The following is a 24,010-nucleotide window of genomic DNA, read 5'->3' on the forward strand; positions in this document are numbered from 1 at the left end:
AGCAAAGTAGTTGATGGTACACCTTATATTCTCCAGTTTGATTTTTTTACAGAGCCTGAGCCTTTTCTATTCTGGGTCTGCTTTACGTTAAATGGTAATCCTGGGAAAAGTTTCTGTAATAACAGCTCTAATGTTTCCTTTTTAGATTTGGTAAAGGTGTCCTCAGCTCTTTTAAGCAGGCTTAGTCCCTGTGCAAGATCTTTAAAAAGAGTCTTGTGGTTTCTAGTGCTGGCAGGCATATCTAAAATGTTTTCCATAAATTCTTCCATGAATATATCTGGTAATAATGGAGATAATGAAGACCCCATGGCTACTCCAAAGTCTTGATTATAAAAATCGTAGTCTAATTGAAAATAGGTATTGGATAATATTAATAGCTATTATACCTGATACATTTAGTTTTTTCCAGAGGAACGTTATGTTTCTGTACACATGTAATTCTCATTACAATTAATTGTAGTTTAATCCCATATAAAATAATATTTAACATAATTTCGAAATCTATTTCTTTATCTTGATTAGGATAAATAATTTTAAAATGAATTAGATCCTTATTTGTACCTTATTTCATTTTCATTACTCAAACCGAAATTTTCTTTTAATAAAAATTCACTAATGAAAATATGATAAGGTAAACAAAAAATAAAACATTAGGAATAGACTCGGTTACTACTTCTAATAGAAGCATCTATCTACAAATCTTACAGAGTAATCCCTTGAATTTGTCATGTGAGATGGACTTGAGCCTGATCTAGTGTGCAGGGAACTACTGCTAGGAGTGGGTGACGTTTCTCTCTGTTGAGTGGCTTGACTTGGTGACTGTGAAATGTCGCGTGGTATACTACTTACCAATGCGCTGGTATCTGATTGGTTAGAACCTCTTCTTGTACTTGTTTCATATCCAGTTCCGCTTACTAAAAAACAAAATTTTGATTTCATTTAATAATCAAAACACTAAAATGTATTGCAATCTTTTGCAATTTTCTTAATTAAACAATACAATTTCGCCTAAGGCTAGCCCTCCACTTGCGATTTGTATTCGTGCGATTGTTTAGTCGCAAATATTGAACACATTGTTTCAAATACAAGTCAATCCAATTATGACTAAATAATCATAGCGATTTAGAAGAGGCAATCTGTCTTATTTTTACCGCGATGTGATAGTCGTCATACCACAATAAATAATAGGGACAAGCATAGACATGCATTCACTTATGATTGTTAAGTGGTGATTCTGAAGCCAGCCAAGCCTGGTGTGTCTTCAAACGAAGAATATGATGGAAATGTTGGAGGCATTTTGAGTACTATTGATTCAGAGCAAATGATTCATCAAAACTACTTTTTGGCATGCCTTAGTATTAAAAAAAAATTCAGGATGCTCACATAAATCTTCTAATAACATGTAAAACTGCCCTAGAAAAAATGTATGAATTGTTAATGGATGAATCCAATAACGATGCTTTCGTCGTTTACTTCTCGCCCGAAGCAAAAGAGCGATCACACAAATAATTTCGATACCATCCATTGGAAAACTGATGCAGTTCAGCGATTTATAAATCGCAGTCTAGCCCTACACTTGCGATTGTTTAGACGCAAATATTGAGCACATTATTTCAAATACAAGTCAATCAATTTGTGATTAAATAGTCACAGCGATTAGAAAACGCAACCTGAAAGGGTTTTTAACCGCGGTGCTTTCATCGTTTAATTCTCGCCCGAAGCAAAAGAGCGATCACACAAGTAGTTTCGATATCATCCATTGGAAAACTCATAATTCATAAATCGCAGTGGAGGCACGCTCTAGATTTTCTACGACAGTGATTTTTTGTCGCCGCGACTAAAAATCGCAAGTGGAGGCCTAGCCTACATGTTAGCATGAGGCTTATTCAATGTATGAAGGGATCGGCTCATTTGTTTTTGACCATTGCTAGGCTCTTTCAGATGCAACCACGAAGATCTTACGCAATAATATTTTTTTTAATTTTAATAAGTAGTAACATACATTTATGTTAGTTAATTAAATTTTATATGTCATAAATCAGACGAATAAACAGTGATATTAAGAAATTTTGGAATTTTGGGATTTGGAAAATCCCTTGGTCAGCTACGTGCATATCGCCTCTTACTCGCCTTTAATACTACTAATAATAATACTGATTACATTACCTAATGGTGATATTGCCATACTTTTCGTTGAACCACACATTTGTACGCTACCACTACTTTCAGGTAGAACGTTGGAGTGTCCTAAAAACATGTCCATTTTTATTATTTTAAAATTAAATTTTATTATCAGTTTTTAATTTAATTTAAATATAGTGTTTCCGTTCTGGTTTGAAATTATGTATACTCCAAGCAAGTCAGAATCGGTGGGGTTTCTCATTCCCGACACAGCACGCCCTAATTGCTAATAGAAAACGTCCTATGGATATAAAGGACAGGTTTATATATATGTTTCTAATAATCCAACAACCTATATGGAGAAAACAACAAACGCCATTATCAAAAACCTCTCTTCCAGTTGAAATAAAACAATCTCTAATTCCTCGTGAAAACAAAACGTATACGTATATATACATAGGTTAAGTCCGGGAGAGATGGGCCATTGGGTATAAGACGGGCCATTCGCCATATTGCAGATCCTCTGTTTACTGTGCAGTGTGCAATGCAGAGATTTGTAAGACAGGGGTCCAACATAGGCACACTTCCCCTATGTAACACCGTTTTTTAACTTCAATTTTACCGTTATGCAAATTAAAACAATATCACTGTTCTATAAAAGGTTAAATTATTAAAAGAAGCCTTTATATATTGTAAAATGGAATTTTTCGAAGTATAATTTGAAAATATATTATAAAAAAACTTTAAAAAATACAAAACTAGATTTTTTTTCTGACCACCTAAATAGTTTTTCATTTAGTAATAAGTAAATCATATCTCTTACATATCTCTGGTGCAGTGCGACAACGTCGATTTATAACATCATTCAATATTTAGTCAACGACAGACCTTGTAAACGTGGTCATTGCGACGTGTATGCATAAACAACGGAGATTTTTTTACTTAATTATATGTTGTTGGTGAAATTTTTCCTTGGTGAATTTTCAAGTTGTGTAAGTTTTGACAAAAGGTAAGTTTTTTTGATTATTTATGTATTCAACTGTTATATTGAGATTAAACAACTGAACCTAACGTCAAGTATTGGGTTTGTATTATTCAACTTTTTTTTTAATAATAAGTATTATTAATTAATTTCTATATTGTTACAGGTTACAGTATACTTTCATATTATAAACGGAAATCTACTGTTGAAAGAGGTAAATGGAGCGAAGAAGCACTACAAAATGCGGTTGCAGCTATCAGAGAAAAACGCATGGCACTAAATCGAGCTGCATTAGCGTATGGCATACCTCGAAGTAGCATACAGAGAAGAATGAAAAATAATGATCTAAAAAAACACAATCACGACTTGCTAATCAATGAGTTACAAAAAATCGGCATAGTTCCTGTCTCCCCCATGACCTTTCTCAAAATAAGTGCTTCTATGCCTCAGTACAATCACATCCTTAGGTTTCGAAGACAAATTTATATCAGTCCTCACAATCTAACACTACCAGAGTCATTTACTCTTGTTTTTGACAACACGACATATAGAATATTCATTTCTCAAGACAGTTTAGTTTGCTTTAGATGCAAGAAGCCAGGACACATCGCTTCACAGTGCTTCGAACCACTAGCTCAACTAAACCCCAACCAAAACAATGAAGCATCGGTATCCAGCGCAACAAATATATTCTTGAAAGCATCCAATGACACAAACCCTTCTCAGTGTGAACAAATCTATTTCTAATATACCGGAGATACCGAACAGAGTAGATGCATCAAATAAGGACAGTCACATAATTAATCAACCAAAAAGAAACTTTGATGAAATTATTTCACCTGAAGCAGATCCATCTTCAAAAGAATGTAACATTTTTCCACCACCTAAAGTCCAAGCAAAATCTAAAAAAGCTAAAATTAGTTCAGCAAGCACTTCTGAATGCTCATTTTTTCTCTTATTTGACCCTGCTAAAAACTTCATAGAAATTCACCCTCTACCTTTCCCTCTAAACGTTGATCAACTTAACATGCTCCTAATGAATATCACGGGGTAAACAGATCCTATAACCACAATTAAAGAACATACCACAGACCTACCAGCTTTGTCCCATATGCTCAGTCAAGTTTAAAGGAAAAATCCATAAAACGTAAATTCACGTCCATAAGGAAAAAAATCCATAATTACCTTAACAGTGAGGCATCGGGAAATGACACATCTCAGTTAAGCCAACATTAAATTCAAGTCTCTACTTCAGTGGAATATTGATGGTTTTTATTTCAAAAATAAGGTGTTAAGTGCGTGGAATCGGGAGTGGAATGACTCTAGTTCGAAACTCAGAGCCATCAAAAATGATATTTTTTCATGGAAGTCCACGGCCAGAAGTAGAAGATGCCAAACTATTATTACACCTCTACGACTTGGACACTGTAGGTATACTCATGCACATCTCTTCTCAAATAGTGAACCTCCAAAATGCGAAACATGCAATACAGTAGACAGTATAAAGCACTTCTTGATAGACTGTCCTAAATATGTAAATCAAAGACAGTCTTACAATTTGCCAAATAACCTGAAAGCACTCCTCAACAAAAGTTTCGTTCCGAACAATTTATTATGTTACTTAAAATGTACCTATAAATATGTTACACAAAACTTAACTTAATTAATTGTTACAAATGTTCAATTGTTCACAAATTGTAATTAATTGTTACAATGATTAACTGTTACAAATGTTAAATTTAATATTATTACAAATGTTACAGGAATTTCGCTAATAACCTTTGGGTGGATGCGACTTTGTTTCTTTAAATAAAAAAAAGGATCTTTAATATGAACCACCCAGAAAAAAATGTAACTCACTACCTAATAGGTTAAATATTTAACTAATAAGATTGGTGTAACTAATAATTAGAGGTGTTTATTTATGTTTGAACTGGATCTGTTCTCTTTTTGTCATTTGATAAATAATAATAAGTCTAAATATTCTAGTTTTTAATAGTCGAGTTATTTTTGGGGCCAGTATTAAAATTTTTTATTAGTATAGTCAGGTTTTCATTTTATTATTTGGTAAATATTAATACCTGTATCTGTTACAGGTGTTTATTTATTTTTAAACTGGATCTGCTTCTCGTTTTATCATTTAGTAAATAATATTGTGTCTAAATATTCCAGTTTTTATTAGTCGAGTTATTTTTGGTTCCGGTATTAAGAATTTCTTTTAGTAAAATCAGGTTCTCATTTTATTATTTGGTAAATATTAATACCTGTATCTATTACAGGTGTTTACTTATGTTTAAACTGGATCTGGTTATCATTTTATCGCGTAACACAATTTTTGAATCAGCGTTTCCAGGGCATTGGATTGGCAGAAGGGGTCTGATAAAGAGGCCTGCCCGACCACTGGATCTTTCGCCTTTGGATTTTTTTTGTGGGGATTACTTAAATCAAAAATATACGCCATTCCGTCTGCAGATCTTGCAGAGTTGCGACAAAAAATTGTGACAGAATGCTAATTATTGACACCAGAGGTATTTGCAAATGTACGAAGAGACTTTGAAAATAGGCTGTTTTATTGTATGGACGGTCACAGTAGATTATTTCCAACATTTAACTGGATAATTTAATGAAATTTTATATTTTTTGTTATTACTGATGTTCAACCAATAAATTAGTTAAATCCAAAATTATCTTTAAAGTTATTCCGTAAATAAAAAAAAATGGAGTGTCATTTAGAGAAAAAAAAAACCTTTCAAATAATGATGTGCCACTCGACCCCATTTGCTATTTAAAAAAAAGCTAGGGGTTGATGCAGGGCAGCAGGGGATTACATTTGAGTAAAGTTTGATTTGGGGGTTTTTTTCAATTTAGAAGAGACTCTTGGTTTCTGAGTTTCTGGGGGGTCAAATTTTCGTTGGAACACACTGTATATATACATGTTGGCGGTGTGTCTGAATAGTTGGATATATGTTAGGCCGAACCACTCGGATATGTTTTGCATCCAAGAGTTTCTCCCTCTACTCGGACCACTCCTTACATCCACTTGTCCCTAGAGAATGAGTTACTGGAGGCGCTATTTACACTAATATGACCGAAGTATTTAGTTTTCTTCTTATAGAAGAAGGAGAAACACTTGGATGCAAAACATATGCGAGTAGTTCGGCCTAACATATATCCAACTATTTAGACACTCCGCCAACAAAATACGAATTGTCATGTTAATAGCCAACGTCCGCAGTAGATAAGGCATGAGAAGAAGAAGAATAACATGACACACACACACATAAATAGAAGATACACATAGATTGTTCATAACTGCACCATACTCAATCGAAAAATCACAAAGCAGCGGCATCACAACTGACTTATCATACAGTGGGAATTGTATTTGATTACAGCTCTCCCAAACCAATCCCTGGGGGATTATAGCCTTGACACCATATTGTCCATAGTGCGTATTTTGTCTCAACTCGTGGGAACAAAATGGACACAGATACAGAATAGATGGCCAAAAGGAAAAGTAGAAATTAATGATGCTTCTGAATCTATAAATGAAAATACAAGGGGAACTATCATAGAGACTACCCCAACCGTAGACTTTGTATCTGTCCCAAATAGATCTTAATGGCCCCCACAGGCGAACTTTCAGTACAGTAAGGCAACTTTGACAAAACTTACTGTTACTACGAGAAAGTTCGATTTAGCCTTGTACATTACAAGGACTGGGTATTCGCTCCGTGCGTGACTGACGCGACACCTACCGCCTTCATCTGACAGTTTTGGACCTACCAATTTTCAGGTTAAACATATGACATTAATGACATATGTTTGACATTGTTAAATACAGGCGAAATTGACAATTATTAATAATTAACTTTTGAATTATATTTTTTCAGTTTATGTACAAAATAAATGTAGTATTAAAAACTGGGTTTCTCAAAATTCATCATAATATATCTTTTTAAGCCCAAACGGAAAAGAAAAGTTAAAAATATAGTACTGGCAAATCAAGTTTTTCACGTGAAAGAGCATATAATTAAAAACAGTAATAGTAAAAGTTATAATATAAAAGCTAAAGTCATCAGGCACTCTGCAGTTAGCTTGAAGCCTTATAAAATATCATTTAAGGTAAATTATTTAAATATTTCAATTTCATAAAAATAAGGTTACGTGATATTTCCTTTTTCATATTAATAGCACGGATCCATCTTTTTCTTTTCTCTAATTTATATGTAATCTTTGGGAACCTATAAAACCTACACTTACTATGTTTGCTATTATTAGCACAACTAAATACGCAACGTGTATTTGCACACATTTTTGATAAAATTTATGCGTAAAAAGATAGTGTCCAATTTTGTCATATTTCGCCGCTACGCACGCTGGCATCGTTTCAAGGTACCCCTACCATGGTCACGCACGGAGCGAATACCAGGGTCAAATAAAATATCTACTGATTGTTGGTCAAAAGCTTATATGAAGTAGTTTCGCCAAGTCTCGAGGATTTTATTGTAATGGAAATGTACAATAAGTCAATTATACTTAGTAGAACTCTATCAAAACTTTAGGCTTTTGAGCTATGGTTATACAGTAGGATCCTGAAGATACCATGGACAGACAAAGTCACCAATGAAGAAGTACTGCGGAATATGAACACAACCAGGGATTTGGTCAATATCGTGAAGGACCGTAAGCTGCAGTACTTAGGACATATAATGAGAAATCAAGGCAGATATGAGCTACTTCAATGTATTTTGCAAGGTAAAATTGAACTAAAAAGGGCCCCAGGACGAAGAAGAATATTCTGGCTTGCTAACCTGAGAGCATGGTATAGAAAGACCTTAACACAGCTATTTCGTATAGCAACCAACAGAGTCATCATAGCCAGAATGATCGCCAACGTTCGGAACGGACAGGCACACTAAGAAGAAGAAGAAAGAACGGGGAAGAAAAAAAATATAGTAATATTTCTATCCAATGGCGCTTCAGCCCAAATCGAGCCTTGGCTTCCTCCAAACCATGCCTCCAACCTTGCCGATCCCGCGCCGATCTTCTCCTGGTTCTCACGTCTAGCCAACTTTGGACGTCCGCTGACGCTTCATCCTCCCATCTTTTCCGTGACCTTCCTTTTAGTCTTGCGCCCTGCATTTTACTATCTGGGGCTCTTTTTGGCAATCTTCCAGTCTCCATTCTAACTGCATGACCAGCCCATCGAAGTCCCTGATGTTTAAAGAATTCTGAGATCGGTGTCTCTTTGAACAGTTGGCAGAGTTGATTATTTTACCTGGATCTACATACTCTGTTTTCGTTAATAGGTCCAAATATCTTCTTTAGGAAGTAATATATTCTAATACATTGAAAAAGATTTCTATACAATCGTAACTTACTTTAAAATATCTAGAATATGCTGACAAAATTGAATATAAATAAAAATTAATTTACCTGGAACTGGACTGGAACTTCTGCTGGATAACTTTGGAGACGATATCAGTCCACGGGGACTTTGAGAACGTTTTGGGGTATCAGGAGGTGTAATTCCATTTCCATTTACGCTACTTTCACTGTGTGCTTTTACGGGTGGTGCAATAGATGGCTCAGACGGGTCGCTATAAATGATTTAAAAAAAATGAATAATTAAATTTGATTTCACAATGTTTTGTTCGAACTCCTCCATGTAAATAACTGCTAATAATGGAGATAAGGATGAACCCATGACTAATCCAAAATCTTGTTTGTAAGTTTCAGTTTGTAAATAAAACGGTTTCAGGACCAGAATTAATATTGTTCTGCGTAAAAAACTTACCTTTTTATATCGTCTCCTTTGAACCACTTCGGCAAACTACTTAATTTACCTTCTTTCTTCTCCTTTTTCGGTGTCTTTGTATACTCCGGTTGGGCCCCCTCGCCGAATATAAACGGATTCGTAGGCAAAAGTTCGTCAGATTCAATCGAACTTGATCCGGAAAATAAAAAATTTGCTTCGTTGGACTTTAATGAAAAGTTGAATCCCCTTTTTTGTTTTCGTGAGCTATCGTCAGAAGTCAATTTGGGGCTACCTGTAACATTATTAATTGTTTAAAAACAAATATTTAAGCAATGTGACAAAAATAATATGAGCAATGATAAATATACATAAAGGATTTTTTCTTTTTTATTGTTTAGCTTTGGTAAGCATTAATTGGCCTAGGGATGAGACGTGATTTCACTACCGGTGATTTAATCACGGTGTTTAGAAATCAACGGTAACTACCGTTCCTTGCTAACTTCGATAACCGGGACTAGATACACTCATGGACAAAAATATCGAATATTTTGGAATTTTCTAATTTTTGTTTTTTCAAAATAAATTCTGGTCAATCAAGTCGTTTATTGTAAAATAGAGTTTATTTTAACAATGTTTAATAAACAATTTTAAGTTTTTATGCGGAGAAAATTGCAAAAAAAAATAAATGTTTAATATTAGGTAAATAAGGTTATTTTACTCTAAACTTAAATGATAATTTAAATTGCTTAAACAAGTCGTTTTAACTGAAAGAAGTGCATGATTAGTAACGAGTATTTCCCTCTCTAGCTCTTATTACTGCTTGCATCTTTCTCAGCATGCTTGAAAGTAAATTTTGGACATATCCTTGGGAAATTGCATTCCATTCATCCTGTGCAGCAAGCCGAAGCTGCTCTATCGTATTTGGAACGGGATTTCTTTGTCGTATGCTGCGCTTTAGGTGATCCCACATGTGCTCTATTGGATTTAAATCCGGGCTAAACGGTGGCCAATCCAATCTTCGAATTTGAAACTCATCAAGATAATTACTCACTATAGCAGCAGCATGTGGTCGAGCATTATCGTGCATTAACGTGAATCTTTCATATCCAATGTAACCACCATATGACAAAACATGATCTTGCAGGATGTTTTAAACGTAAGAATTACCAGTCATCCATCCAATCACTTACACAAATGCGGTACGTAACTCCCAACTAATACCTTCCCACAGAATTATACCTTCAACTCCAAAACTAACAGTCTGGGCGAGATTGCAGCTGGCGAATCGTTCTTCAACTCTTCTGTAGAGGTAGATTTGACCATCTGGCTTCCATAATAGGATTCTGGTCTCATCAGTGAAAAGAACGTTTTTCCAGTTGTCGATATTCCACTAAATATGTGTTCTTGCAAATTCCAAACGACGAGCTTTATGATTTTGAAGGAGACATGGAACTTTGGCGGGGCGTCTAGGCTTTAAGTTTGCTTCTTTTGATCTTCGTCTAACTATTTGTGAACTCACATTAACTTGTCTAACGTTTAATAGCTCATTTCTGAGGAGCATCGATGTCAATGAACGATTTAAGACACTTTTTTTTAGATATTCTGTTATGTGTTACTTTTAAAAACGTTTTAATTAAGTGACTCATTAGGCTAATTATTTTGTAGTATTCGCATGTTTTTGCATTTAGTTTTTTTGGTATAGTTACGAAGGTCGACTTTAACTAGCTTTGGGGAATATTTCGAGTTATATGTATTTTGTTAAATATAGTCGTTATCCATTTTATTCCTTGTTCGTCCATAAGTTTCAGGAATTTTGTATGAAATTTGTCAGGCCCCATAGTTTTACCATCCTTAATTTTTCTAATAGCTGCCGTGACTTCTTCAATGGGAATTGGGGGTCCTGTTTGGCATTCTATGTCTTTAATGGAAATCTGCCTTTCATCTGCAAATGTTACTTCCACATATTTCTTGCAAGTGTCTAGTCTCTCTTTCACACTTAGTAGTGGATTATCTTGGTAGTCTGCCAAACATCCAACTCTTCTAGGCTTGTATAAGCCTGCAGCTTCTTTAATTTTTTTGTGCATATTGAATGAATCTTGTTTCTGTTGTAATAGCGGTATTTCCGCACATTGTTCTCTTAGCTGTGTGTCCTTAGCCATTCTGGTTGCTTTTTTTGTCTCTTTGTCTATTCTTTTGTATAATCTCGTGTCCTGATCTTTGACATTTCGCATCTCTTCCATCATATCTAGAATCTCATTTGTCATCGACGATTTTTTCTTAATTTTTGATGGTTTGAGGATTTTTTCTTGTATGTCCTGTAAAACTCTATGCAATTTTTCAAGCTCCTGGTCTATTAAATCAGTTTCAATAACGGTATTCAATTTGCTATATATATACTGTTTTACACTCTGTTCTGTGTGTTGGTCTTTGAGTAGCCTGATGTCATATTTTGGGTTGACACTGGGTTATGGTTTGACTTGGATTATTTTATGGATTATATTTAGTAGTTGTTCAGATCTGGTCCTCCGTACTTTAGGAGTTCGTGCGGTATTGTGTCCTCTATAGATTTATAAGACACAATAAACAATCAAAATATTCAAGCAATTAAGGTTAAACACAGACAGGGCGGTTTGCGCCGCGTCTGTACCTCGTCGGCTGCCGCGCTGCTTAAAACACATGAGGCGGTTTAACAGTTTCAGTAGTTTTGCCATTGTATTCGTTGTTGTAAAATTTAGTCGAGTTTTGGACGTAGAATTTTATGATGATATCTCTAGAATCATCTAGTGAAAGTGACGATTTGCTTTTCCTAATAAGTTCAAGTTTACTTCATATTAGATCAAAGAAGAAGAAGAAACGCAGGTATTGGATACATCATATAGTAAATGAATGAAAAAATAAAGGAATGTTTTACACGTTAGTTAACGAAATTAAAGATGGCCCAGAAAAGCATCTTCCGAAATAAAACTGTGGGTAACCTCTTCCCAAGCATGTTTTATCTTTATTTTTTTCGAATATTCATTTTAGCGCATATCCCAAATTGTTGGCCGTGTGTGAATTTCGGTAATTAATTTATCAATGTCTATAACTTCAATTGAAAACCTTGAAAAACACTTGAAAACCAGCAATCTGATACCTTCAAAACCAGCAGAGGTGTACGACAAGGGTGCATACTATCTCCAGACCTGTTCAATTTATATGGAGAATACATAATGAGGAACGCACTCGATGGATGGAGAGGCGGCATCTCCATTGCAGGAAAAAAGATCTCAAACTTAAGATTCGCAGACGATACAACACTGATAGCAACATCTGAAGAGGAGATGTCGAGACTGATAAAGAGAGTAGAAACCGAAAGCAACAAGTGTGGGCTCAAGATTAATAATCAGAAAACAAAAATCATGATTGTGGACCACGCGAATATCCTCCAAACAACAGGCGCCCTAAATCAATTCGAGAAAGTAGACGAGTTCACGTATCTAGGATCTTCCTTAAGCAATACAGCCTCCTCCCATACGGAAATTCGCAGAAGAATAGGGATGGCCAAGAACGCGATGAGTCGACTGTCAAAAATATGGAAGGACCGCTCTTTATCCAAAAAACTCAAAATGAGACTGGTACGGACACTCATTTTTTCAATCTTCAGTTACGGTGCCGAAACATGGACAATAAAATCAGAGGATAGGAAAAGGATTGACGCATTCGAAATGTGGTGCTGGAGACGAATGCTACGCGTCTCGTGGACGGAGCACAGATCCAATCAGTCGATTCTCGAAGAGCTAAACATTCAGACCAGACTCTCCTCTCAGTGTCTTGCAAATGTTTTAAAGTTTTTTGGCCACATTGCGAGAAGAGACAATGACAACTTAGAAAGACTAATTGTGTGCGGAAACGTAGAAGGACGTAGAGGCAGAGGACGCTCACCTATCCGATGGTCAGATCAAGTACAGAAAGCCACTGGAGAGACGTTTTCCGAGTCCATGAGAGCAGCCCAAAATCGCAAGAGATGGAGAGAATTGACAGCCCGCATTGTAGGAAATCACGATCCTCAGCAATGAGGAAACGACAAGAGAGAGATAACTTCAATAATATATACAAAATTTGGCAAACACTCACAAAAGTAATCAAATAAAACCATTGCAAAACAGTCACACGTCTGTGTTGAAGCACGAGATATAATATATTATCTATTACTGATGTGCCGCCAGAAGTCATAAAACCGCCGACAGCGCATGGTACTCAGCATCGGCCACGGGCCGGCCGACGCGGCGAACTGACAAACGACGACTCGTCTGTGTTGCACATTGCACAACATAATTTTACCATAGACGAGAGACCGCTTTCAACGCCGCCGCGGCCGCAGACGCGGCGCACGCCGCCTTGTCTGTGTTTGACCTTACTCTTCCAATATTGCCTTAAAGAACTCATGGATTAAGACTGACAACTATTTAATTATAACTGATAAATATTTCAAAAATTTATAACAAAAACAAAATGAACTTGAAAAATTCGAGCATTCAACCTCATATTAAAAAAGAAAATGGACAAACTAATAATTTTAGACCAATTCAAGCCAATCAAAAAACTAAAATACTTAAAAAAAGCCAAAGTAATAACTGAAATGATATTGGGAAACTTGTCCAAAATTGGAGATCATGGAATAAATCTAATAATATTTTATCTTTAGAACATTATATGGTACAAAAAAAATCTAAGATCTAAGATCTTTCTAGATTTTAGATTTTCAAAAAATTACCTTCACAATCGTTAACATTCCCAAGATATAACACGTTGTTGTGACCAACTGCTAACGACCAAGCCTCGGTTTCTGCGCTGAAGCAATACTTTTCTTTTGTCGGTTTATCTAGTTTCACCCAACATCCATCTGAGTTTACGGTGTATTCCGATATCCCGATTCTGTTTCCGAGTGCCAACATTCCGACCGGCGTGGCTTTAAAACTTGGTCGACTGCGAACGTTATGGCCAGAAGCTCCACATTTAATTACTTGGTAGTTAATATTCAAATTTGGTGTTTTATGTCTGAAATAAAAATATATAAATTTTTCAAAAACTACAAAAGTAATTTAAGACGTAAACATCTTAAAAATAAACGTTATTGACTATTTACTATTTTGCTTTTACCTGTCTTGAGGCTCTGGTGCTTTCCTCACCGAGTCAAGCGTAGTTTTTGGTTCTTCGACGGGTAAGAGAAGAGTTTTGCCTAGGTGTTGATTGTACTGTAAGCACCACGCTTCTGTTATACTCATGTTGCAGTACTGCTTTATGGTTTCCACTGACAGTCGAAGCCATACACCATCGTCATTGTGTATCTGAAAATATGTAGTTGGTCTTTTTAGTACTAAAAATATTACACAATTGGATCATAAAATTTAAAATCAAAAAAAAATGAAATATAAATAATGTCAGGTAAAAAATAAAGATCAGACTTAGGCAGAACATAACTATTAATGACCAAAACTTAGAAGTAGTAAAAGAGTTTATGGGGGGCGGTAATCAAAGATGACAATCACATAAAAAAAAGGAGTCTTAGCAAGGATAGCTGTGGCGAATAGAGCATTATGCTTCCTATCATCATTATTAAGATCTAAGCTGCTAAAAAGACAATCTAAATTAAGACTGTACATGTCCATGTCAATTATTCATCCAATTGTTACACATGGAAGTGAAACATGGACATCAGCGGGAAATAAATAAATTGTTAGTATTTGAAAGGAAGGTTCTCGGAATGATATTTGGCCCTCAAAAGATGATTTGGCAGGAAGGTGGAGAAGGCGCCGCAATGCTGAATTGGTGACTCTATATGGTACTGAATACGTTGTCAAACAGATAATTATAAATACGTATAAAAAAATGACGCACAACACACTTTTCTTTAAAAAACTTTTACATTGAAGTGAAAATTTCTTTACTAATTGGTATATATTTAATTAAAAAAATTAAATCAACAATTCCAAATGGATTATCTTTTTCTTCTTGCTTCTTATATGTAGGCTTTAAAGCCTGTTTCTTGTTCAGTATTAGCCTCCTAAGTTGTTTAAATTATGGCACCATCTTTTTGTTGGTCTGAAAATACTTCTTCGTCCATTTGGTGACTTATCTCATGCTATTCGTACTATCCTATCCTCTGCCATTCTACTAATGTGTTTGTTCCATTTCTGTTTCCGTTTTGTCACCCATCCATTTATGTCTTCTTATGTCTTCGCTTCTCTTCTTTTATTGCATGCTCTTCTTATGTCTTCGCTTCTCTCCCTATCTAACAGACTTTTCCCTGATATTCGACGAAGTATTTTCATTTCCGCTTTACTTGCTTTTAAGCTTTGTGGCCGTACTTCTTCTTCAACATCTCCGTAACTAGTTATATACATTTCCAGATATCTATACCTTGCTTCCTGCTTTATTATTTTCCCATCAATTTGGATTTTACATCGTAGTGGGTATTTAGATGTTGTCATACAGTTTGTTTTTTCTGTTGATATTATTATATTGTATTTCTTGGCTGTTGTATTGAAAATGTGTGTTAATCTTTGGAGCTCGTCTTCTGTCTCGGTGATTAATGCGGCGTCGTCTGCATAACATAATATTTTTGTTTTTTTTCTTCCCCATTCTGTAACCATGACCTTTACGTACTGCTTGTATTATTTCGTCCATTATTATATTAAAGAGAAGTGGGCTTAACGAGTCACCCTGTCTGACTCCGCTTTCCGCTTTGTACTGATATACACTGTGTTATCTTTGCCTGTATTCGATTATGGAAGTATATGGTTTCGATGGTTTTGTATAATATTGATTGATATGTTTCTTTTATACAGTAGATGTAAGACGTCTTCGACTTCAATGCGATCGAAAGCCTTTGTCAGGTCTATAAAACATATATATGCTGGTTTATTGTACTCGATGGCCTTTTCTATGATTTGTCTTAGTAAAAATACGGCGTTTAGGCAGGATCTTCCGGACCTGAATCCTTGTTGTTCATCTGATAAGGTTGTTAGTTTATTGATTTTGTTGGTTAGGACTTTTGTGGTAAGCTTAAGTGCGGTGTTCAGTAGATTTATACCTCTATAAATGTTGGGGTCTTCTTTATCTCCTTTCTTGAACATTGGTATCATTATGCTATTTCTCCATGCGTCTGGTATCTTGCAGTGCAATATTAGTTTTTGTATGAGTTTTGTCATCTCTAGGGTTATACTTCCTCCTCTGTGTTTTAGAAGCTCGTTGGTTATTCCGTCTGGTCCTGGCGACTTTCTATTTTTAAGTAAATTTATGCTATCTCTACTTCTTGAAAACTGATTTCTATTTCGTCTTAATTCAGCTACGTTATTGAGTTGATTATTACTTTCCTTTCCTTTAATCAGCTCTGTCAGGTATCTTTCCCATTCGTTTACTGGCATGTTATTGTATTCCTTCAATTCTGCTATTTCTTTCCGCTGGTTTCTTATTAATCTCCACATTTGTTTTTGTGTACCGTATTCGCTTTTCATCCTTTTTGTAAACTGTTTCCAAAGTTCATTTTTTGTTCTTCTTACCAACTGCTTTGTTTAATTTCGTATTCTTTTAATTGATTATAATAGTTGATTTTTGTTCAGAACGAACGTTATCGGACTCATCACTTCATTTTCAGTAAACTTAGTAGTAGTAATACTGGAGCTAATAACCGCATCACCAAGTAGTGGATGAATTTAAATTGAAAATCACATACTTAAAACTATTAAATTAAACGACATGTCGATGAATATAGATTTAACTGTCCGGGGACGGTATGTCCCTACTCTAAACATCACTCACATGAATTTTGTTCTTCAAGAGCCAGTCAACTGAGTTCATCCCCTTCGAAGCGAGCATCGCAAAGCTCTATGGGTCTATGAGTGCATTTTTAACGCCACGCAGAGCCATTTAGTATCGTACTCTGATTGTACTATACGGTATAGAAGTAGCCACTCACTCACCACTCTCACACAAAACCATGATAAGAATGATTATAGTTTTCACCATCGTGTAGATGATAAGACAGTTACAGATCTTGCAAATATTTTCAGAAGAAACAAAAGACAAGAATGAAATAAAAATATGAAAACTAAAATACCTTAGTTGTGTGATGAGAGGAAATAAATACCAGCTTCTGTAAGGTATGATTCTGAGAAATATTCTAGGAAACCGTAACGCAGAAGCAAGCATTTCATTGTTTTCGTAATCACGAAGACCACTTTAGAAGAACTAGATACATGAACATCCAACAAAAATTCAAAAGATGTATTAATCAAAAATAGATATATTGTAATATTTGTTACCAAAATGGAAAAAATAACCAACATAATTGTGCGGTTATTTTGGTTTAGGCAACAAAAATTAGATGGTCATAATCAGATTACTACACTTTTGTTAACAGAACGTATACCTAAGTAGTTGTGACCACAAATATTTTAGTACTACTTAACAGGTAGCTATAACCACAAAGGCGGTTGGATATTGATTTATAGAATTATGATAATGATCAACAAAAAATACAGAAGCATCATACCATTTAAATCCTACTGCTAAACTGGTCGTAACATCTAATAATATTCTAAAGGATTCAAACCGCAAATGTGGTGGAATGTTCCAAATACAACTACCAATAACCAAGTGGATTAAAAAAATTAAAACCCTATTTTAGAATTTAGACAAAAAAACCATATTCATACCTCGTCAATAAAAGCGATAGTTCCATTAACATGGACAATTCCAATTTGTTCGCTTTGTAAAGAAGGATGCGCTCGAATTCTCAGACCCGCAGAATTCTTGGCAACGAATTTTCTTAATTTACTGGGTTGATGTTGAGATTTTTTCGACAAATTTTGGTTGGGAGGTGTCATTCCTTGTGGTGGCTCCTTTACTTCAACTTTAAATATCTGAAAAATATTTACAGTATTTCAGTTAAACGTTTTATTAAATAAGTTAAGAATATATGTTTTTCATAATAAGTAACACGAAATAAAATTAATAACTAACATTTGATGTAGGCCTTTCTTTGTATAGAAAGGTAAACAATGCTTGTTGCAATAATCTTAGCTTTAGAATATACCATAGAGAATCTTCTTTTAAAGGGGTCAAATTTGCTTGTTTTTAAATGACAAAACTGTCGTATGATTTTGTTGGTTTCTCTGTAGATCATTGTTCCATCCAGGAATGATTTCATTCCTCCCTTATTTCTAACCATTTCTGAAGATTTTTACATTTGGTTCTTGACTTTGGTTCCATATGTCACTGGTTTTTCTTAGATTTTTATAAGAATTTCCATTTTGTGAGTTTTCGGCATTTTCCGTATAGTACAGAGAAATAAGACAAGAAGAGACCCTGTTGGGGATCGTGACTAATCCAGATATCTGACAATTTTTTAGTTATTATAGGCTTATATAAAGAAATCCTATATATTTTAAGCATGAATTTCGGCGTCTTTTTAATTATTAACAATTTAGTGTAAAAAATGTCATTCTTTCGATTTTTTGCTTACCATTGAAAAGCCACTTACCTACTAAAAGCTTACCATATTTGAAGTAAAATTACAAAACTTTATCTTTTAAAAAATAAAAAAAAGCTGTAAAAAAAGATTTTTTGCAGTCTAAAAATTAATACACCATTGTTAAAGATTTATCAAAACATTTGGTAATAAAATAAAATTTTTACATATACTTTTTTGAACACTCATTCAATATTCGATTGTTCGGTTGCTGTTTTGTAAAAGACATATTTCTCGCTGTGTGAATTACATCATGTAATACTATGTGCTCCGTGCAGTTCTAAAGCCCGCCACTCACGTTCCAACGGCGCAGTACGATTTTGTCGAATGCAATTTACAGTACAATAATGTTGAAAATCGGATGGTAACACACATGTACCGATTTTGCAGTATGAGTTTTACTTTCGAATCAGAAACATTTCAGATAACGATATACTTTTAGTGGGTATAAACGAAAGAAATACAAGAAAAGTAGAAGGTGGTGCCAAGATTGGTTGCTGAAAAGACATACATATTGTCACGTACATTTATTATAAAAATTGGGATTATATCCAGATAATTTTAATTCCCTTTTGTAACATGTTCGAAAATTATTAATTTTCTTTTTTACCAACTCTTTTTCTCTCGCTCTCTCTCTTGTCGTTTCCTCATTTCTGAGGATCGTGATTTCCTACAATGCGGGCTGTCAATTCTCTCCATCTCTTGCGATTTTGGGCTGCTCTCATGGACTCGGAAAACGTCTCTCCAGTGGCTTTCTGTACTTGGTCTGACCATCGGATAGGTGAGCGTCCTCTGCCTCTACGTCCTTCTACGTTTCCGCACCACCTCTTTTTAGCAACCAACTCTTTTTAGCAACCAAAATATTCACAGCTTTTTTTCTAGCGGTTTTATCATGATTTAGCTGCAGACTGACTTATTTGTCTGCCGTCAAATCGCCCCGATTTGGTCGAATGGTGAAAATACACGATCAAATAAGTTCAATTTTGTAGCATTCGACCAAAGCGTCCTGCGGCGTTGAAACGGGAGTGGCGGGCTTAAGACGGTGAGCAGTGACGTAACTAGTGGGCGGGGGCGGTCCACCCCGGGCCTCTGACATGTGATGCCTCCAAATTGGCATAAAAATTACAAATAAAAAATTAGGAAATTACAAAAAAAAATTTAAGCATATAAAGCTATGCTCTTGTACACAATATAAAATAGTTTCTTTTTCAAGTCATTATTGAAGACAGTCGATATGAATTGGTCACGAAGGCTCTCCAGTTTGCTTCGGAGAAATGTGATGAAATGGGAATCTCCCTTGGAAAAAAGTAGGAGACGTTTAAAAAAGATAATGCCTGGAGCAACAGCCAAAAATACTATCTCTCGACGATAAAACTAAAAAAATGTATGAATGTTAAGACAAACTACATCCAGAGCTTCAAACTAGAATGTAAACAATGGACACTGTATTCGAAAAATTTTCGAGTATTTACTCAATGATTCTGACACAGAATTCGATAAGCAAGAAATTGTTAATGAAATCAAAAGACATCGTCAGCATATAAAAGCTGCAAGAATAAATGAAGAGGCCAGAAAATGGACTACATTGAAGATGGCACAGTTTATTCTTGATATGGACCTGATGGAATATGTTCCAAATGTCTTTGGAACAGTATGTACTTCTAATGAAAGGAGTTTTTCAAAATTAAAACTCATAAAAAGCTATTTATGATCCACGATGAGCCGGACCCGGCTAAATAGTTTGGCAATCCTCTCGATTTAACGTGAAGTAGCAAACAGCATCAACTTCGACAACGTAATCAAACAATTTGTATAAATAAAAATAATAAAAAAAATGTTTGTAAGCAAAAACTCTGAGATAAATTAAATTATGAATAATAACAAAATAATTCTGTATTATCACTGTTAACCCTTGCTTAAATATTTGGATAATGAATAAAACCAAACCAGGTTAATTCAATTAAAAGAAATTTTTAGCATAGCACAGGTATAAATTTTATCTTTAAATTTCAAACACGTTGTATTTAGGTAGTTTCTATATAGAGGTAAGTCTTAGCCTTTTCTTATATTGGGTAGAGGGGCTTCTTCGGTTACTTCCGCCCTGGGTCTCCTGATTTGTAGTTACGCCACTGACTGCGAGTCTGAGTCTTTTACTACTCCGCAAAGGATAAACTAAGTGGGTAACTTCTGATCCTTGACTCAGTTCGTCCCAATTACTAATAGTGCTGGATCAACCAAGAATAGGTCCTTATGGGCCTATTCCGTATGATAGCGGTGATACAATGGACCTGTCTTAGGAGGTCTAGGTGTCTGAATGGCTCATAAATGGGTCCCGCTCCGATCTACTATAACCAAACCAAAAAAGCCACCTGTTCAATTTTTTCACATGCGAAAAATCATGTCCTTAGTCCAACCCTTGATAACACTTCCTATTCCAGTTTAACCTCCCCTCCTTTAGAAATACAGAGAGTTTTAAAATAGCAAAAAGAAAGGCTCGCTCTTGATTGTTGACTGTCGCTAGGGACAGTCGTTCGCTCTGTCGTCTGCTAAGTCTCGCTTGGGAGCCGTATACTCTCTCTTACCTTTTGCTTATCGAGAAGAAGCTCTCTCTTGCCTGTTACCTATAGCTTGGTACAAACGTACCTCTCTTGCCTGTTGTCTATCGATGAGAACGGACGCTCTCTCTCCCCTGTTGACTGTCGTTTGGTGACAGGCTTGTTCTCTCTACTGTTGACTGCCGCTAACTAATTATCTTTCTCCTGCTGTTAGTTGCGCGAAAAATACCGCAAATACTGTTTTAAATCATGTACAGACGCAAAATGTGCTCTATCTCGTGATCTCAGTGTTAGTACCGCGAAACACGTGTTCAGAAACCGGTACCCGGACAGATTCCCCGTATAAAAAACAACCGCGAGTGTAAGCCTGTCAATACCGCGAGTGTGTGGAGCAAAAATATTGGTAAGACTTTGTATAAACTTAATTTGCTATAATCTGTATAACCTTTCACCACATATCCTAATTTATTTGAACCAGCCCTATATAATACAGTCCCCATTAACTGAAATTATATTCATAATTTCACATATGTACACCCTTTTTGTACACTACCCTTTTGTTCATTTATTGTGAAAATTTAAGCGGTTTCTCAGGTTTTATGTAATTTAAAAATATATGATCCTTTAATAAATTATAAAGTCTTTCTTACATTTAACAATGATCTTAGAAACATGTCTTGGAATAAATTAACTAGATTTTTTGTATCAAACGAAAAATAAACTTACCTCTTCCATATCATATCCGTCGATATTGACCAAAATTGAATAGCAGCCAATTGAAGCAGGAGTCCATGTAGCGTTGTAAGATCCATCAGAATTGGATCGTACCAACATATTTTCGCCTGACCGTTTAATTGGTGGAGAGGTATATCGCAATTCTTCGAACGAATAGTTTTGGAACGGCTAAAAATTTTAATAATAAAAATTAAAATAATACATTACTAGTAATATTCAAAATTATTAAACGAGTAAAATATTTAGAAAAACAGTTTGAGAATAAATATCAACTTAACGAGGACTTTCATAAATTGGGACTGGAAATAAGATCCTTTAATAAGATGTGTTGAGCCCCTTCTACTCATTATTATGGACTAAATAATTGCGTAAAATGATCATAAAAGAAAACAAAATTGCATTAAATGAAAACGTGTTCAAAAAACGAAATGTCAAAAAACGAAATTAACATTTTATACCAGCGGTTCCCAACCTTTTTTAGCTCGAGGCACACTAACTTAAAAACTCGTTCAGCCACGGCACACTTGGGTAAATAATCTCTATAATGAGTATAATCATAATGTATTGTTATGTGATTTTTTTACTGTGTTATTTTCTTTAAAAGTATAATTTAAAACATAATTCATTGAGTTAATGCGGTACTCATTATGGAAACTAATTAGGAAAATTAAAAAAACAAAATTTTAATGCACAAACATATATTTTGTGTTAAAAGAGACGAGTTGATAATAAAAAAGAGAATGTTCGTCTAATTCAAAATAGTGACACCATATCTAATGCAATATGTATGCTTGATGACCCTTCATTATTAAATTCTTTCTAGGACGTATTGTAGACAAGCAACAAGCACACCCTCAAGTCGTCCTCTAAAGATTTTAGCTGTGAACGATTTTTGTTCTTGATGGTGTTCATCGACGAGAAAGTAGATTCACAGATATAAGAAGTTGAAAACGGTATTATTGCATTCATAGCTTTCTTTGTGACCAGTAGATATTCATTGAAGAGGGGAATCCAAAATAATGCAACATCTACATTAACTTTGATTTTCTAAGCAGTTTTGACTAAGCCTCTGCTTCTCTAACTAGTTTACTATATTTAAGTTTAAGTCCACGGTCGTTTTTTATATCTATCAGTTCACCCTCTTCATCAGAAGTGAACAAGGCCGTGTCATAAGCCGACTCGATGTATGAATTTCGCATCCAGTCCATTGATAACGTATCGAGGGAGGCAGAGTTGGGTCGGATACTGAAAACAAGTATCCGGATACCGGATACGGATACTTGTATCCGAATACATTTTGAGTATTCGGATATTTTTTTCGGATACTTCCTAGGATACTTTGAAGGATACTTTTTTAAGAAGGACATAAATTATTAGTATTAGAACTATGTGATGTGCATGTACACTAAAATAAAATTATAAATATTAAGATGTACTTTATTATAATCCGAAAAATAATTTCTTCTAATTATACAGGGTACAAAAAGGGGTTCTTGAAAAGAGAGATATAGAAAATATAAAAAATAAATGTAAGTAATTAATTAAACAACGTACTTATGAAGATTTATAACTGATTAGGTAAAAACAAAGCTCCATTAGCTATATAATAATATATTATAACGGTGACGAGTACGAAAAATGGGATTTAACATATTAGACACATCTGGATTGAAGGAATGGCAGTGTTGTGCCTACGTTAGGTGCATTATCGGCGGGCGATAAATATTTAAAAGTAGCCGAATATCAAAAAAAGTATCCGGATGCCGGATACTTTAAAATTCGATCACGGATACGGATACCGGATACAAAATTTAAAAAGTATCCGGATACAGCTTTCGGATACATAAAAAGTATCCAGATATTGTATCCAGATACAGAGGTACCCGGATACTATCCAGCTCTGGAGGGAGGGAAAATATTTTTTGATATTGCCTATTAGTTTACTAAGGCTTTTCAAAAAAATGTCTGACAGATTTGGTTCTACATTGCAATTGTTTGTTAACTGAAACACGTCCCACGTGGCTTGATTTTCAACTTTCTTTATCCACAGTAAAAGCTTTTGCTGGAAGGAACTGATTTTATCAATATAAATGAGGGTGTTTTCTAGCTTTCACAAAAACGTTTCGTGCAAAAACGCAACTTTGGTGCGCCAGTTGTCATCACTAAGGAAACTGGCATATTCAGACTGTTCAGAAGTAAAAAATACTAACAGCTCCTCTGTAAGTTCATAGAATCTTTGAAGGACACATCCTCGAGATAACCATCTTACTTATGTATGCAACAATAACTGCGTATGCTCAGAATACCTAGCAGAACACAAACTGTTAAATAATCTCGCTTTTAAA

At 35.0% G+C, this 24,010-nt stretch overlaps 1 protein-coding gene across 2 annotated transcripts in view; it reads right to left on the bottom strand.

The window, feature by feature from the left end:
- The window catches only part of hiw (MYC binding protein highwire), a 415,280-nt gene that overhangs the window by 42,538 nt on the left and 348,732 nt on the right, over nt 1-24,010 (bottom strand). Inside the window, exons 27-34 of one of the 2 annotated variants that reach the window (XM_072541008.1) lie at nt 21,657-21,833; nt 17,561-17,767; nt 14,004-14,191; nt 13,618-13,901; nt 8,904-9,156; nt 8,543-8,706; nt 2,167-2,247; nt 850-914 (exon numbers count right to left, since the gene is read on the bottom strand). In XM_072541008.1, coding sequence (XP_072397109.1) covers nt 850-914; nt 2,167-2,247; nt 8,543-8,706; nt 8,904-9,156; nt 13,618-13,901; nt 14,004-14,191; nt 17,561-17,767; nt 21,657-21,833 — 1,419 coding nt within the window. Of the gene's footprint in view, nt 1-705; nt 915-2,166; nt 2,248-8,542; nt 8,707-8,903; nt 9,157-13,617; nt 13,902-14,003; nt 14,192-17,560; nt 17,768-21,656; nt 21,834-24,010 lie in introns of both variants that reach the window. The other variant, XM_072541007.1, reaches the window with a different exon arrangement.

This window comes from Diabrotica undecimpunctata, chromosome 8, assembly GCF_040954645.1.
Source record: "Diabrotica undecimpunctata isolate CICGRU chromosome 8, icDiaUnde3, whole genome shotgun sequence".
Taxonomy (NCBI): Eukaryota; Metazoa; Arthropoda; class Insecta; order Coleoptera; family Chrysomelidae; genus Diabrotica; species Diabrotica undecimpunctata.